At 38.1% G+C, this 18,900-nt stretch overlaps 1 protein-coding gene across 1 annotated transcript in view; it reads left to right on the plus strand.

Annotated features, from left to right (window-relative positions):
• Nucleotides 1-1,263: 1,263 nt before the first annotated feature.
• The window catches only part of Adam7 (ADAM metallopeptidase domain 7), a 34,213-nt gene continuing 16,576 nt past the window's right edge, over nt 1,264-18,900 (plus strand). Inside the window, exons 1-10 of the mRNA XM_038310570.1 lie at nt 1,264-1,315; nt 2,259-2,362; nt 6,157-6,233; nt 7,473-7,551; nt 8,801-8,877; nt 9,904-10,093; nt 11,337-11,390; nt 14,044-14,115; nt 15,626-15,795; nt 18,493-18,577. Of these exons, the coding sequence (XP_038166498.1) occupies nt 1,264-1,315; nt 2,259-2,362; nt 6,157-6,233; nt 7,473-7,551; nt 8,801-8,877; nt 9,904-10,093; nt 11,337-11,390; nt 14,044-14,115; nt 15,626-15,795; nt 18,493-18,577 (960 nt within the window). The remainder of the gene's footprint in view (nt 1,316-2,258; nt 2,363-6,156; nt 6,234-7,472; nt 7,552-8,800; nt 8,878-9,903; nt 10,094-11,336; nt 11,391-14,043; nt 14,116-15,625; nt 15,796-18,492; nt 18,578-18,900) is intronic.

Raw genomic sequence — 18,900 nt, forward strand, 5'->3', positions numbered from 1 at the left:
AACTCATCCTATATGTGTACATAATGTGTGACAAAGGACCAAGAGAAAATAGTGAGATAAATTAAGATGTTATTTCAGTAAACTAGAGTAGAGGTAATGATGTCTTGGAACAGCACAGGAGAAGGCCATGGGAGAGATTATCAGCTGTCTCTTCAGGACAAACTGGGTTGCTGGTGGAGGAAATACACATTGTCAGAAGAGACTGGAAGATGGGTCTGGAGTGGGTGAAAAGATGCAGCTGCTGTATTCAAAACAAGAGAGTCTATGAAGGAACTATGAAGAGACTACAACGACTCCAAAGTGGGGAGGGTGATGGTAGATGTTCAACTTCATGCTAACATTTGAGATAGCAGACATTCAAGTGAAGAAAATTTCCCCTAAGGGTCTTAAATTCAGATGTCAGTTTAGACAGACAAATGTGACAGAGGAAAACGACCACCAGACGTTGAGGGAAGTCTCGGAGGGAGTTGAGCTGAAAAGAAGATGGTAAAGAAGTGGAGAGTAACTAGACTCTCAATCAGACAGTGGAGGACTTTCTGGGAGAATGGTGAGTTTGTTTAAATGGAAGGAAGCTGATTATCTGGGGTGAATTGGGAGAGACGGTGAGAAGTGGAGGAGAGATGATGAAACCCAAATAGAAGCAAAGTGGGTGCACTGACATTAGAAATAATACAAATGTGTGAAAAGGCTTGTCGTTGACCCTTTGTACAACTGTATTTTCTTTCTTTGTGTTAGTTAGGAAATGGTGCTACACTATAGTGCTACTTAAATCTCCCTTTCAATATGCCTTTTGTTTTTAATATATGATTTGTAACATGCATACATTTTTGACTTTTCTATTTTGGGGGATTTTATTGTTATTGTTTGGTTTTTTGTTGTCGTTCAGTGTTCTCAAGTGATTTTTATATGTGGTCTTCTATTTCACCTACCTTAACCAATATAAATAGACTTCAATGATTTCTTTTCCTAAAACATTTTTGACTCTTCTAACTTCAAAAGTCTTAAAACCTCTATGATCCTATTAGACATGAAGTAGGATCTGTGCCAAGTCCACTTCCACCCCCAGTATCTCAAATGTTGTCTTTAATTGGTACATTATGTCCACCCCTGAGTTTTAGCCTCAAGCCGTTCATGAGTTAACTGGGTCGAGGAGGGTTTCCTGTGGAGGATCAAAACTGCCCATCTACCTTCTAGGCTGGGCATCCTTGCAGTGGAAGCAAGAACAAGGAGTAGGGTGCAGCTTTTCTCAGATAACCATTCAGAATGTTCCCCATACGTATATTTTGGATGACTGTACTTATTTCTCAGATTGAAGGTATGTGTTACTCTTTTCTGCGAGGTTTATTTATTACACCTGATCCACGATCTCTTTAGCTACAATATTTAAACTGTAAGTTATGAAAGCTCTAACTGCATTGGTGACTTGCCTGAGGCTTAGATTGTGTTAGCACTGGTCATGAGATTTAATGAGTCTGTGAAAGCCCTTATCACTCTTAAACACTGATCATAATGAGACAGGGACAGAAATGAATATTGATAAAACACCTGTAGAAGAACAGACACTGTGCTGGTCCTTAGCTACCTTTTATGTCATGGTGAATGTTTAAAATGCTATACTATTTTCCCTTTTAGTTATAAAGAATATGAAAATACTATTGGCAGATGAGATTCGATAAAATACTAGTGATCATACAGCTCATAAACTGGTGAACCCTTGATTCAAATCTGACTACATTCCAGAAATCCATATTATTCTATATTTATTGCTATACACAATTCAGAATAAACTCATATCTGACTGCCAATGTGATAGCACATGACAAAAGATAATGTTTAGCATGGTCGTGGGGCTATCTAAGATTATCTCAGCAGTGGAAGCTTTGAACTTTACCTATGAGAGTTAAGACTTCTAATGCAAAGCTCACTGAGGGGAAAAAGAGTTATTTAATGTTGAAATAGGTCATTCCAGTAAAGGCTTTAACAGGAGGCAGCATCTGGAGAGAAATGTAGAAAATAAAAATAACAAAGGTGAAAATAGCCATAGGACACTGTATCTTTGTCCTTCTTCCGCTGGTGTTGCTTATGTCTCCCTCACCTATAAATAGCCATCTCAACTTTCTCCCATCACCAAGGATGATGTGACTGCATGGCTGGCAATTGAAAACACATGAGCTAGATGAGCATCAATCCATTTGTTAGTCACTGGAGGGTGGGCTGTCATCATACATGGATTTTCCTTTCTTTATGCTTTCTTCTAGAAAAGGGGATTGTTGGAGTAGAGGGTCAACAACTGGTTCGTCCTAAAAAGCTTCCCCCGATACGGAAGCGGGATCTTGAGCACACCCATGACTCAGATATGCCGGTAAGTGTTTTGACTTAATAAATATGACTTAATGGCTTTCGCAGATGTGCAGTAGTGACTTTCCACCAGCCTATGCAGATCTGTCTTTGAGAACCTTAAAGAACACGGTGAACTACACTCTCGTGCTGTAGACAATCTTAGTTCAGTCTCACTGTACTTTTATACACAAATGTAACAAAGAAAGCAATGATGATCCAAGGAAGGTTGTTTGAGTTTAGAAAAACATGATTAGAAAAAAAAACATGTAAATAAATGGCAGTGAGCACGCACTAACTATTGACAGCGTAGCCCTTTCCCAGGACTTTCTTAAGGCAGACCAATGTAAACACAGTTGCCTGGCACATACTTTGTAGATTTTGTCTGGGAAAGCATGGAAGCAAGGCAGAAGGCCCATCTCCGGATTCAGGGTGCACTTTCACCAGACTGGGTTCTGTAGCTATGTTCTGACACCCAACAAGAATAAACATGTCTTACAAATTGAATGTAAATGTTTAACACAGGAGGCATGAAGTCATGCCGAAGAACAATCCAGGGAACGAAATGCACTTGAGGTTAAAGGCCCTCTGCCCTTTTCCTGGAGCTTCTCTCACAGTTTCCAAGGCATTGTTTGCCATGCCATTCTTTTGTCCGTGTTCTGACAGCACAGAAAGCTGCCTCTGCCTCTGAGCAGGAGTAAGGATGAAGCAAATATGGGTTTCAGTTTTGTAGAGGACCTCTGGTTGGTTTACAGCATATGCTTGTGGGTAACTGACCCTCAGTGGGTTAGCAAACAAAAAAGAGGACTGCTCAGGCTTTGAGGGAACTATTTCCTATTTTTCTTTGCAGACTTGTGTAATGCACCCTCATTTTTTTCTGAGCTGGTGACCTTGGTGTACACTCTCCAGCCATTATTTTGCTTTTGTGGATGTTCAGTGGCAGACTTATTTGCCATACAGATTCTGCACCCCAATGGGACAGCTTTCACAGGAACAAAATGCACCTTACCTTGCAAAGGTCCTCATTGAGTATTAACATTTAAAAATGCCTAAAAGATTACTTTCAAAAGAATATTTACTATATAAGACAATATACATAAGATGGAACAAGCATTATAATTGATTCAATATCCAAGATTATAAAGATCTTAGATGTGTGTCCTCAGAAAGTTATAATTAGATACTTGCATGTTACGTCCTAGATTCTAACTTGGCTTCACAGAAAATACTAACAGGTCTTCTGTTCTGAAAATGACCGAGGACAAACTTCTCCTGGTGCCATGACCTTTCTTCCCTTTCCCATGGTGGCAGCTCGTTTTTCCTACCCTCTCTTTTTGGATTTCTCAGTCATTAGAAAGCTATATTTCAGCTTTTCACATGGTCTCATGACTTAACGCAACAATGAGGCAGCTCTCTGTGCTTTTCCTTCTGATATTCAACTCTTACCTCATTTTTTGCAGGCCTTTATGTAGTTAAAAGTTTAATACCTAGCCAAAGGGGGACTCTGCTTCCTATTGTCCACTGCACATGAACAGTTGTCTTATGATAGTCAAACTTTATATCAGAAGCTTTACTCTGACTGTGTAAAATTGAAATGTGTGAGGTGAGCCTGGAACTGAAAAGTGTCGTGTCCTCCCCCCATGCAGCAAAAGACCTGCCGCCAACTCCAAATCCAATTTGGTGGGGACATATAAAACGAAATCAAGAGCCAACTTATAGAGCCCCTAAAAGAAAATATGAGACAATATGAATAATAAGATAAATTATGGTTGTTTATTTATGCTGCAATATAAATTATGAAGTATCCATGAGGCTTTACTTATATAAATAAATTAGAGAATAAATAAGTCCACATTGGAGGATAGACCAGTGTTCCATACAGAAGAACTGAGTATTTCTAGCCATCTCCCCCTCTCCAGGAGGTATGGTGTTGGTCTTCACCCCTTAACCATGGGCTTCACACTCTGATTTCATTCCAAAGAGTGAAGCATAGGGCAGAAGAAAAGTCACTCTACAGAGACAAAATTGTGAATAAATAATATGTCTGCCAGGTGACCAAGGCCAGCATCACCCATAAGAAGTCATGTTGACAGTACGAACTCTTGAGGTGACACTGTGGTACTGTCTTTAGTGGTTTTCATTGAAAAAAAACATAAACTGCAGTCAGGCCTTCATAGAGCATTCAAAAACTCAAGAGACATCTTATAAGACAACTGATGAATGCAAGACAAAAATGTCCAAGCCATCAAAACCAGGGAAAATCCATGAAACTCGTGGCTTGAGAAAGCAAGGGGATATGACAGACAACAATCACAGGGCATAGGGGATAGGACTGTGTAAAACCAAAAAGGACAGAAAGACAGTCAGTAAAAGTTAGAGCATAAAAATGCATGTGGACTTTAAGGATAATATAGTCTTGGTTCATGAGTTGTGAAAATTATATAATATGCTGATAATAGGAAGTTTGGGTGGGAACTCAACATTATAATCTCAAGTGGTTTTAAAATCTTACTCTATTGATTTTATTTGTTTGAGGGAGTCCACTTGTTGGTTCCTGACTGCTCATGCCTGAAATAATCACACAGAGAAACTGTATTAATTAAATCACTGCTTGGCCTATTAGCTTTAGCTTCTTATTAGCTAACTGTTACATATTAATTTAGCTCATTTCTACTAATCTGTGTATTGCCCACGTGGCTGTGGTTTACCAGCTAAAATTCCATGTGGCTCCAGTGGGGCTACATGGCTTCTCCCTGACTCTGCCTTCTTCCTCCAAGCATTCAGTTTAGTTTTCCCCACCTAGCTCTGTTCTCCTATAGCCATGCTATAGGCCCAAAGCAGTTCCTTTATCAATCAGTGCTATTCACAGAATACAGAGGGGAATCCCACATCAATTAATTTCTGTTCCTGAAGAAGTAGTTTTGTCCGACAAATTAAGAACTAACTTAGGAATGGACAACACATATGAGCAGCAATTATGAACCAGAAGTATACAGTATTCTCACAAAGTATTAAAGCAAAACCATGATGAATCAAAAATTCAGAAAATTCCTAATAACTATACCAGGAGAAAACAGCTGTGCCAATAGTCATCAAAGGCAAGAGAGAGCTAGAATTTGTTCATTACTGACAGCATCTACAGCTAATAAAGCCGACCAGTCAGAACTAGATACTTCTGTTGGCATTCCCAGCCATGACTGCAATGGACTGTGCTGGTAGAATTTCTAAATCTATGTTCCTTTTCTTCAGAGCATCTTGCCAGCACATATCAAAAGCCTTACTTATTTTATCCAAGTTGTATACAGTACAACTCTAGTTTCAATGAACATCCCAAACTAAATTTCTGATAATAAATATAGAGTAAATAAATTAAGTTCTTTTCAGATTTATGTATGACAGATATGAAAAACCTTCTATAAGAGACTAATTATAAGAGGAAGTGGTAAAGAATTATGATGACAAGAGGAAGAATATGGAGAATATACACACAAAACGTTTTTAAATACAAAAAGTAAAGGTCTTTTATAAAGACAAGTTAATATGAATTAGTACTTGGCTATAAAGTGATTTATACTTTCCTAAATGAAGGGTGAATATAAATTATCCATTTTATTTCTTTAGTAGAAATGTCTTTTTAATTAAAATATAATTGGTAAAAATCATCTTTACAATTCTGTCTCTCTTTAAGTTCACCTTTTCGGTGTTTCTTCCCTGAAGTTACTATGGGGAGCTATAGGTGGGTTATGGCCCCTGAGCCATGCTCCACCCAGCCTCTATATAAGCAGATGTCAAAGTCATAGGAAGAATCTTGTTTTCCAGGAGGCATATGAAGAAGAATTGTTGTATGAAATAAAATTGGGCAGAAAAACTTTAATCCTTCACCTTCTGAAATCAAGGTAAGTTGTCCTGTTTTGTTTCAATAGCCCAGGATATCCTCATATTCACTATGTAGATGAGGATGACCCTGAACTCCTGCCTCTGCCTCTCTAGTGCTAGGATTACAGGTGTCCACTACCATACTCAGCTTAGATCAAGGTAAGTTCTATGTGGTGGCATATCTTATAGGAGTAGATAATATAGTAGCCCCATTTTTGTACATATTACCAATAATGTGAATTCCTCAAATCTTCATGAATTCCTCCTCTTCAAATATAAACCTGTCATATCTTAGCAGCAAAAAGCTTATATATTCTGCTCTCTGTTTACTAATTTGCTCTTCCTATTTTGATAGGGGGCATTTTGAGTGCCATCTTGTCTCTCTGAGAAGACTATTAGCATACTGATACATACTTGAGTTACTGCTCATTCTCAGTATGAAGGAAGCTAGTAATTACAGAGAAATTTCTATGTGATCTTCTTCACTGTTGTTTCTTGTTTTCCTAAATATCCGTATAAAGTGTATGCATTAAAACAAACAAAAAAGCATGCTGAAGGTCGTGATGCATTTTTTTGTAAGTTTAAGTTCATCTTGTCAATTAAAGAAACCATCTGCTGAAACTTTAGTTGGGATTTTATTGACTCTATAAATCAATGTGGAAAGATCTGGTTGGCATGTCAAAGGGCTTCTTATCATGACTCAGTTTATTTAATACCCAAAGATCTGTCTTTGTGTTACTTTATCAGATTAGAAAAGTTCACTGAGAAGTGTTTTAGGATTACTTTGTCATAGCACAAGTGGATCAGTGTATCGAAGATCTGAAGGCAAACAGAAGGAGTCACATTTATACACACTAGTGTCGTATCTGAAGCAGACATTCTGTACAATGATCATAGTGTGATTGACACTTGTTGGTTTTAAATGTTGAGCTACCCTCTCATGATTAGGTTTGAAACCTATTTGCAATTCACAAATTATTTTTCCAAAGTTTTAAGAATACTGCTTTGGTAAAATGCCACATTTTTCCCCAAATTTTCTGTAGCATGCCTAATAGTATGAGATTCAGTTTTTGAATGGTTTCCCATCAACATGCTTGATATTGTTTATAAGTGTGTGTGTGTGTGTGTGTGTGTGTGTGTGTGTGTACAGAAAAGAACTTCTTGAGATTCGAAGGCATCTTTGAGGCTTTACAACCATATGACTGGTTTTGTGTGTAATGATTTTAGAATTAATAAATCTCATTACTTCTCTCTTTCAGGGAATTCCTCACCTCAAATTACAGTGAGACATACTACAATGTAAAGGGAGAGATGCTCATCAAACATCCACCGATCTTGGTACCTTGTAAAACTTCCCTCTGCTCCTCTCTGAAACTGTTACTTCCTGGCATGGTTTTAAACAGCAATGCCAGATTTACAGGCTATTTCAAAGCTTCTGTAACAGAACTAGCCCTGAGTTGACTACTTTTACTAAATGGTGATAGGATGGAACAAAGCACCTGTTGAGCCCCGCCAGGAGCTGATCACCTCCTAACAAGCAGAGCAAAGATTGTTTCCTATCTTTCTTTGCTAAGGTTTCTGGATATTCACAATGGTAATAAGTGAAAGAAAGCTGAGCAGGAGCCAAAATAAACATAGCATATCTTGATGGGATTGTAATTAAGTAAGTCTAACTACATGAAATAACTTTCCAAAGCTACACTGGTCTGTGAAACCTGCCCATCCCACTGGTACATTATCATGAAAGTCTTTTCTTCATTCTCCAGGGGAAGCTTTTCATCAACCATTACTACTATTCTAGAGTTAGAGAATCTGCCCTTTTTCACATCGCCTTTGCAGAACTCTCTATCTATATCCCTTAAACAAGGGAATGACTTCCTCTGCCCAAAAGTAGCCTTTTAGAACCCTATTTCCTCCACATAAATCAACTTTAAACTTCTTTAAGATCCATATCACCATGCCAGCTTAAAATAGAGGACAAAAGGAACACAGACTAGCAAGTGAAAGGTACTCAAAAGGTCACAAAAAGTGTCACCTATGGGCCGATGTGCAGACAGAAGAGATGAAAAGTGTCGTCACCTGATGGAATTACTGTGAGCAATGCACCAAGCAGGAGTAATGAAGACACCAGCTGGACTGAAGCAGAGAAACAAGAGAGAAGGGCATTGGGGAGGAAAGGCTGGAGAGCAAGATCTAATTTTAGAACCATCAAAAGTTTGGCTTGATTTAATAGGCAGCGTGCGAAACGACAGAAATTTGTCGAGGATTTGAGGATGACAGAAGGAGTCATATTTATAAGATAAGGAGTCGTATTTATAAGAGAAGGAGTCATATCTGAAACTGGTCTTGTCACCTAATAGATAAATGTATGAGGAAAGAATTTATATATGGGTTTACCCAAAGTAGTCAATCAATTAGAACTAAAGGTCTCTAAATCAGTTTCAAATGTCTTAAACGAATGCTGTGTAGAAACTCAAGGCAAATATCACTTATGAAATACTGGTTTATTCTCAACAGAAATTGCTAGCTACCAATATTTTTCCAGTCCCGGTACTGATACCTGCCTTAACCGACTCTTCTGTTTTAGGATCATTGCTTTTACCAAGGGTCTGTCATACATGAATTCGATTCTGCGGCTAGTATCAGCACTTGCAACGGTCTGAGGTAAGGCAGAGTACCTTCCTAACTCATGTCCTAGAGATTTCAATGGCAAACACTTGGCTGATTTCTTTTCACTAATCTAGTAAGCTTAAAAGGTAGTGAAAAGGGGGGTGCCGTGTGCTCTCAATCATGCGTGTGGACTCCAGCCTGTGCTTGATGCTCAATACCAAGGTGCCAGAAACACAGCCCTCAAGAAGGTGAGTCCAGCACAGGATGGAAGGATTCAGAGCTGGTCAATTCCAGAGCACTAGCATGCACTTTTATATTTGTGGTCAGGATACCAAAAGCACCCAGCTGCTTAGGAGCACAGAACTTGCAAGTATTCAGCTGATCCCCCCAGTACAGGTCTTCTGACTCTGAGGTCTGTGGGTGTTCCAGTCATTTTTCTTTAAACTATGCCAGACCCATTCTGGTTTAGAAAATAAAAAAATAGAAATAAAGATTATAATTTTTCTGTTAGTTTTGGACTTAAATATAAGAATGGAAGATGTGAGGAGAGATGGAAGGCATAAGAGAAAAAAAAGTTCTGTTTTCATTTTTTTTTACTTTGTTTAAGGAGCTCCCAGAGTGCTCATGAGTGAGAACCTCTTTTATTACCAAACAACCAGGCAGTAGTTTCTGTACCTTTAGATACCCACTCTACAGTTAGCACATGATAAATTTATCAAATGTGTGCAAAAACTTCGTGGCAATCACAGATACTGCAGTAGTGAGTATTTGCCCTGCCCATGACCTTGGACTATCTGACCCCATAGAGGTGGTGCTTCTCCTGACCTCTTAAAAGGAAAGAGGTAGGGGCTCGCTCTCCCTTGGATGAAAACTGTTTTTGACCTATTCTCTAAGCAGAAATCATGCTGACAAGCTTTAGAAGACAAAGATTAAGTTGACTCAGTCAACGGCCACAGGCTGGGTCACTTGTTTGCTCAGGAAGTTTTGGATCCAGTAGTTTCCCTTTCAAAGAGGGCTAATGTTAATAAAATAGAGAGAGAAAGCTACAGATTTGAAATGTTGTGTTGCCATTTTCCACAGGGGTTTCTTCAGAGTGAATGACCAACGGTATCTCATTGAACCGGTGAAATACTCAGATGACGGAGAACATTTGGTGTTCAAATACAACATTAAGGCGCCCTATGCTACCAACTACTCCTGTGCAGGGCTCAATTTTACCAAGAAGTCTGCTCCAATAGATGTTAAAAACATAAACGAGCACAAACTGGAAGTGAGTATTCTAAATCCTCTTTAAGAAAAAAAAAATACTTCCGATTTCCTTTATGATCCTTCAAGAAAAAGTCTGTGCACACAGCTAGTGGAACACGGATCCTCTTCTAAACTGGAAACTCATGATCCAAAGGCTGAACTTCAAACTTCTTCATATCTATGTCGAAAGCAGTTTTTCCTCTTGAGCAAATTCCAGTTTGTTCCATCAGTTTCAATAAAGGAGAAAGCTTCCCATCCTCTTTACACAATGGCAGCGTTAAGGCTGCAAGCAACTGGAAAAGGCATGTTTGCAGTACCCTAGCCTACTGTTTCTTACCACTTTGGGAGAAGCTGATGATGACAAACTCACCTCTTACATCAGACTCAAATGTTATGATAAAAGACCACCAAGGATGATAACAAGTTTAGTTTCTGGTGGGATGACGGCAAGATGCTCAGCGCTTTTAGGCTTCCCCACAATCAGATGTTGTCTTTTTTACTCTCCCCTAGATGTTAGCTGGAAGACTTGCTTTCCTTCTCACGCCCAGGGTCTAGATAGTGGGGGTCTAAGACATCATATACCTCACAGGTATTTCTTTGTTGACTACCTCGTTGGATAAATAATCACATAGTTCAGCAAAGAATGACTTAGTCAAACCATGAGGAGTAGCCCTGGACACTGTTTGGAAAATGCACTTGCTCCATAGAACTAAAAACTCAAGCATTTTCTATTTGTGCTTCCTATAAAGGAAAGGTCTATAATTAGCAGTGCTTATAAGTGTCCTTGGAGCTAAGAACAGCACATAGTGAAAAGGGGTGAGGAACACCGAGGAGAAATATGGCCATTCTTCATTATTTCTCAGTTACACATACATGGATGCAGACATAAACTTATGTATGGTTGCATATATAGATATAAGTACACAAATATATGGGCTAGTGGCACATGGGCTTAGTTACTAACTGTTTTGAAAACAAGAAACCTAAAATATAAAACTACTTAATTTGTAATAATTTACAACTCTTATTTTGAGCTGGAAGACTAAACAAAAAAGGCAAAATGGTAGATGATGGAATGTTACTCAAGGATTATTAAAATTTAGTGTGTAGGTCCAGGGCTTTAATAATAAAAGTTCATAGACATATTCGATGTACTCATTTGCCTCACTTTCAAATGCAATAGCATTAAGATTCCTTATAATGAAAAGTTGTTGCTTTCTAGTGAACTGGTGGTAGGTTTCATATAACTTTTTGTCTGTTTTCAGGGCTTCCACAAAGAAAAATTTATTGAGCTGTTCATTGTTGTTGATGACTATGTGGTGAGTTCTCTGAGGGACAGCAGACTCTTTATTTCTCTATAAAACAAATCTGTGGTTCTCGTTTAGAGAGGAGGAAATTCCACTAATTTCCCTTCTGGATTCACGTGTCTGCTTTCAATTCCTCAAAACATACGTATTATAAGAAACTCTTGAGTCTCTTCACTGTCTTGCAGATTAACTAGAACCCCCCTTCCTACTGTGACTAATAGAAGTTTTGAACAATTTATAAAACCTTGAAAACAGATCGATAATCTAGACTTGAACTCAACAGAAGACATTGAAAACTTTCAGATGCTAAAAGTTAAGGAGAAAAATCTTCTTCAGAATAGGAAGTAAACTTCGAAGGTTGTGTACCTGTATTTAGAACATATGGGAAGACATAATTAAGGATGTGAACATTTTAATAAAGGAGGAATTAATTCTTCTCAGTGGTACCTCTAGCCATGAGGTCAACCCTATCACTGAAGATCTCCCCAAGAACCGCAGAAGATAGAGAGCATTTCTTGCCTGCCTGTAGCCATGGCAGGGAAAATGGCAACTGTGGGATGGCAGATCCCAGGTCTGTGCTTTGCACAGATGCTCCACAACAGCATCTGTTGTTCAGCTGCTGATAGGCTAAGCAAAATTTTCAACATAAAAACTGTTTGGAGAAAGCACGAACAGAAATTTCCCAACAAAGCCACTTCAGTAGCCCTAGATAAAATAGACCTCTTGAGGTCGACTAGAGTAATAGGAGATGGGTTAGCTGTTCAAGAGCTATCAATCAGCCAATGATTCAGTTATACCATATAATAGAGGTGTAGATAAAGTCATTGAAAATATGAAAAATGGATAGAGCAAAATAAATAGGATAGTAAAAGAGAGACTGCATAAAGAATGGGCTTTCTGAAAAACTACTTTAGAATCTGTAAGGGGGAAAAAGTGTGTATCTTCTAGTGAATTAAATGGAGATTAAACACACGAGAAGAGAGACTGTGGGAAGCAGAGGACGAATCAAGGAAATTGCTTACAGAGCACAGGGAAGTAAAGAGTACAAACTGTGAAAGAAGTAATGGACATGAACACCAGATGAACAGGCAGGGGAGAGAGCATACAGGTAATCTGATGTCAGAGGGTATCTGACAAGCAATCCTTAAGAGTTTCCCAGAAATAGAAATGTTAAATCAGATAGCTATGTATGAAAATTTAAAACTCTAAAGACAAAGGGAGATGTATATGGTTTTCAGATCAGCTGAAGCAAAGAGATACATTAACTCTGTGAAATTTACAGGGCATGTGCTATAAGCAATAGGAGATTGTGTATGTTTCAAGGAAAATACATTTAAAACTTCAGTGAAAATATCATCCTCAAATTTGGCACAAAGTATTTGGCAGTGACAAGGATGGGGGCCATCATTTAAAATACAGTTGGTACCCCTGACATAAGAACTTCAAGGAGAAAGAAGAACACACTTGTCTAACTGTCAGGCAACACCAAACACTGAATAAAGGGTTGGAAGTAAAGGCACAAGGCTCCAACCCATCATTCCCCTCTACTCTCCTTGGGTTGCAAACCTTAACCCTGTGGTCTCCCAGACAGCCCCAGACTCTTTTTCTACAGTGTATTTTAGGCAACCCCTCCCACCTGACTATTAGAAATCATATTTACCCCTTAGAATTTAAGGATAGTGTGGGAGCAAAGGAAATAGCGGTGAGCGGGTAAATGGTAGTAGAAATGAAGATGTAAAGAAACGCCTTGAAAGGAAGCTGGTCATCAAACTGCATCCAAGATACCCAGAAAGATGAAGAACAGCTGCTTGATAGAGTTAAGAGGAAGACACGTGTGGACCAAGAGAAGAATTTCAGAGACTTCAGCAGGATTCAGGAAAGGCATCCTTGGCTCTGACTTTTAGCAGGAAAGGAAACTGACCATGTGTGCTCACACAGAAAATCCTCCTCTATCGTTCAATACATTTCATTAATAACTAACAAAAGAAATATGGTTATAAGAACAGAATCAAAGTCAGAGCAGTTAAATCGACTTGCCCTCCTAAGCCTTATCCTGGAGAAAAGCAATGGTCAGGTTCCTGTCTTTCTCTGGTACACGGCTCAATGTGGGCTCTGTCTTGACTGTGTGATTTTTGTGATTTTTTTTTTTACGTTCAGATTCTCGGGGGCCAGGGGGAGTAAACTTGCTGATGCTTGCATGGCTGTTGTGTAACTTTAATAGTTGTAGCTTGGAAATAAAATTGTGTTCTAAAGAATAGTAAGCAGTTGCTTTTTTAAAAAATCAACAAATGTAATGAAATATAATTGGAAAAGATGACCAAATTTAAAGGAAGCCCTTAAAGTGCTAAGCCAAAGCACTTCTCCAGGGATCGCTGTGTCTAGTTATTTTATTTAAAAATCTATTATGTCTTCATAATTTGCATAATTTGTTCAATTTTTAGTTCACTGGAAAGAGAACTATTTTCTATTGCCCTAGAGGCTGCATTTTTTACTTTTTCTTTTCTTTCTTTCTTTCTTTCTTCCTTCCCTTCTTCCATCCTCCCTTCCTTTCTTTTGTTCTTTCTTTCTTTTTATTTTTTTAACACTATCTCAATAGTAACTGAAGTATTTTTCTGGGCTTTTTCTCAATATTGGTAAGTAACAAGTACTGTATTTGTGTTTACAGTACCACAGGAATAACAGACCCCAAAACAAGCTAAGGAAACGAATTTGGGGAATGGTCAATTTTGTCAACATGGTAAGTTTTGCTATAACTTGAATCAATCTGAAAATATGAATGCAACGGACTTTTTATGGCAGATCTCTGAAAAGACTGTAGTAATAACCTTGACATCGAGCCAGCATAGACCACAGGCCCACTAGGTCAACTAGTTAGTAAAAAATGCTTCAAAACAGTCAGCAACAAACCACAGTGCTGAAGTCTGGGTTTACTAAGTAAATTACGCTTATTATTTAAATTAATCCCAGAACTTGCTCACTGATGCAGACTAGTGAGATGCCTCCATGGATTAATATAAGGTGTTTGACACAAACCGTGAAGGTGCAACTTGAGTTCCACTCCTGGAATCTTCAGGAATGTAGAAGGAAAGGACAGATGCCACTAAGTTATCCTCAGACTTCTACACATGTGTTTGCCATATGCACCTGCTGCCACCACACACACACACACACACACACACACACACACACACACACACATGCACATACAGAAATTATAATAAGTAATAAAAATTTTTAAATCTCTGTTCACACCAAAATTATGAGGCAATGTATCAAAAATTGGGGAATGTGGCGTGTCTGTGATTTATTGTCTGTGGCTTGTCATTGGAATTAGGACAACTCCACTATAATCTATTAAGATTATTAGTGGATCTCAATATTAATGAATGAGAAACATGATTAAAACAAACCGTGAGTTGTACTCATCTTCCTTTGCTGAATCATTCAGAGACATCCCAGGTCTAATAGTCAGGTAAGGAGATGCGGAGGAAGACACTGGGAGGAGTGGCCCATCTAGATTAGTCAGGTAAGGAGATGCGGAGGAAGACACTGGGAGGAGTGGCCCATCTAGATTAGTCAGGTAAGGAGATGCGGAGAAAGACACTGGGAAGAGTGGCCCACCTAGGTTAGTGGCGCCTCGTTTCACAGTAGAAGGACATTTTCTATTTGCATTTTTGCTAACTACCTTAAACATCTATGCACACTCTGAGGTACAAAAATAAATATTCATTTGTTTTGCATACATAATTCAGAAGTTTGAATACTAGGGTCATATGCAAAGTGGCTAATATTTTAGCTCTCTCCCACAGCATTAGACCCTCCCTGTCTTCTGTTTGTTTCATTTTTTTCAGTGCTTTGTAATTCCTGAATAATTCTGGGTAATTTCTGTTGAGCCAGCAGGATTCTTCCCCTGATTATTTATAGCCCTCTAATGTGCTCATGAAATCCTATGATTTTCTCTATCATTTTCATTCATGCTTATCATTTCTATCTCTATACTTAAAGTATTTTCAAACAATTTTTATCATAGTTTATCATAGTTTCTTTATTGAAATTTATGGAAATTCGCCCAGTATTCTATATAATAATCGTCACTGAAGTTCAGTATATCAATTTAAACAAGAGCTGTGGTATTTAAAATGTACATAACAAGTTAAAATTGTTTTTTTTAATACAAGGGAATACAGGTAATAATGAAAGAAACTTCTGACAATTTGGCTTTGTGAAAATTATTCCTCTTTGGACAGATATATAAAACCTTGAACATTCATGTGGCATTGGCTGGCCTTGAAATATGGTCAGCTGGAGACAAGATAGAAATCACGTCAAATCTAGAAACTGCCTTATTGCATTTTTCAACTTGGCAAGAAACAGTTCTCAAGAAAAGGAAGGATTTTGATCATGTGATTTTACTGAGGTATGTAATTATTCTATTTTCCTTCACATATTAGGGTGATTATTTTTATTTAAAAAGAAAACAAAGTTCAGGAGATGGCTTGGTGGGTCAGAGGACTAACTATAAAAATATAAGGACCTGAATTTGAACCCAAGCCCCTATGTAAGAATTTAGGTATAGCCATGCACTTTTTTTTAATCTCTTGTGACCCCAGCACCTAGAGTCAGGCAGAGACAAGAGAATCATGGGAGATTGCTGTCCACCAACCCTAACTCCAGGCTCAGTGGAAGACCTGTCTTGAGGAAGTAAAGTCATAGCCTGATAGTGCTGGACACTTGATAGCCTCTTTTGACCTCTCATGCCCACACATGGGCACACATATGTGTACATGCATGTGCAAATAAACTACACACACTCAAACACACAAAAAGAAAAATAGAATAGGACAAATAAATAATGCACAATAACACAAAATTATTTATTTGGAGGGATTTTTATTATATAAGGAAAGTCTTAATTATGAGTATAGAAAAATATTTAGAATATTTAAAATAAATAGAATATTTTGTAATAATTTTTCTAATACTAATTAAGACTGTAAAGAAAAAAAATATTCTTATGTAGAGTTGAAAATATGCCCAAGCAAGGATAAGTTGGGGACCCTTGGCAATTTCTTATCACTATCCAAAGCCAGCTCCTCTCTAATATTCCACTAAATCTGGCTTTCTGGACTATCTCATCTGATAAGTTTATCCTGCTATAGCTTCAATATCCCTACACACAAATTTGAGAGGATCTACTCAATTATTAATTCCTCTGTTCAATATATCTAGCATTACACTTAGCCTAGAGGAAAATGATGAATACAGGAATGAAATTCATAGGCTCTGTAATAATAAGCACCTTTGTGATCTTAACCATATCACACACGGGGAGAGCTACCTGAGAGCAGTAGTAGCTTCCAGCTTGTCATCTGATGCTGCTAAAGTTACGTGTTAGAGAAACACCCACTCCACCTACCTGTTTCTCTGCCTATAATGCCAATATCTACAGAGTCCTCAAATCTAGTCTGCGGAGCCTCTCTCCAGGGTTAACTAGAGGTGGGCTTTCAGGCTGAGTTCAGAAGCAAGCAGTTCTAAAGATTGTCATGAGATGTCCAGTCCAGTCATCTAATAGATTGATGAGAGTGAGCCAGACATCAGCTCTCATCTGATGAGCCCAAAGCACTTCTCTTCAGGAATATACCTTGGGTGTAGACACTCATACACTGTCATGACCAAAAATGATAGGGGATGAAGCACAGTAAAACATCATCATAAACTTCAGGGTGGGCATGATGGGGCTCATATCCGTACAGTAATGCTTAAATATGTATTTATTATTTATGATGTGTGTGTGTGTGTGTGTGTGTGTGTGTGTGTGTGTGTGTGTGTGTGACAGTGCATTTGTGGAGGTCACAGGACAATTTTCAAGAGTCAGTGGATCCTGGGTATTAAGCTCAGGGTGTCAGGCTTAGAGGCTAGTACCTGTACCTACTGACTTAATTTTAAGCCATGTGTGAATTTTTAGAACACATAACATTATCTAAATAGGTGTAATGGGGAAGAATATTTTAAGAAAATAATTTTGCTTATTTCACAGGTAACTTTTCAGATCAATAAGTTATTTGAAACAAGGCCTTAAAGTGGACTGTTCACTATTCACCTGGACATTGTATCTGGGACTTCTTATGCATTGAGTTATTGAATGTTTTCCACCTGTAGTCACATAGATATAGAAGGAAAGACAATGCATGTGACATTATAAATGTTTATGTTTAAATTCAGATGACTTTGAGAGAAGCCAGCCTCTGGCCTGTCCTTCACATTTCTCGTGTTCTTCCAAGATCTCCAAGGACTGGCAAGCCCAGAATACTGTGTTTCTCTAAGAAGCACAGCCAAACTTTGACACATTGAACACAGGGATAAAAAGAGAGTGCATCTTCTTAATTAAAATAGTAAAAGGCTGAAACCGGACCCTTCATTTCACCTTTGTTCTTGTATTTGAATGTCCTGATTTTCTAAATGTTGTCTTCCAGGTCAGGATGGCTCTGTTTACAAAGGCCCAAATCTAAGCACTGCTCTCAAGTGAAGTGAAAATTACATCTTTACAATGTAGACATCTACCATTTTAGAGATTCTGGGGATGGCCCTATTTTTATACAACAGGGCATTTAAATGTTGGATTAGACCTATCATTGCCCCTTTGTGTTTCTATAATTGATAAATAACTTTAAATGTCATCAACCATAATTAAATAATGATTCTGAGAGTATCCACTATATTTCCCCAAAAACAGTTTAAAATTTAATTGATTAGCTTATTATAGTTTTTGTGTCTTTTACCACTTAAATTGTTTTATGCAAAGTACAGTACAAAGAAAACAAGAATCAAGAAAAATGAGATTCTTCCTTTTTCATTTCTTTTTCTTAGAAAACATTACATTTTTTTTTGTTTTCCAATTTCATCCTAAGACCTCCTTTAGTTTTTTCAGTGTCTCTAGGTTTAACTGAGCCCCGTATCAACTCAGGTCTTCCATGGTGCCCATTAACTTCAGAAATGAGAAGACTGTTTCCAGAACAAAGGGTGACCCCTATGGTGGTTCACTGCAGTTTGAATTTGGTGTTAATGAAACTGTTCTGTCAGATTAAAACTAAGTATTCTAGCATCTTGCTTACAGTGGGAAGTGGCTCTACACACCTATGCAAGGAATTGCTCACCCAAGAGGAATGTGCCAAGCCCTGCGTTCCTGCAGCATTGTTAAGGTGGGTCTAAAACATTTCTAACATAGTACCATTTACCCAAATATTTGAGTGAATTTTCTATATCTATCTGAAACACATTGAGAAGACATGTGTGATTTGTGTTTGACCTCTGTTTTCCAAGGTGTGTCATGACGAAACCTATCTTCCCTTTATTTGTTATTGAGAATAACAAATGTGTCTTATGAAAAACTGTAGGGGAAGGAATGAAGGTAAAACACAGTTCAAAGCTCAGAAGGACAGGGAGGAAAACCACCACGGTGTGTTCTGTAACTGTAAAACTCTTCTATGTATTAAACGTAATTACTTATAAGAACAAGTAAAGT

Source organism: Arvicola amphibius, chromosome 13, assembly GCF_903992535.2.
Source record: "Arvicola amphibius chromosome 13, mArvAmp1.2, whole genome shotgun sequence".
NCBI classification, from domain to species: Eukaryota; Metazoa; Chordata; class Mammalia; order Rodentia; family Cricetidae; genus Arvicola; species Arvicola amphibius.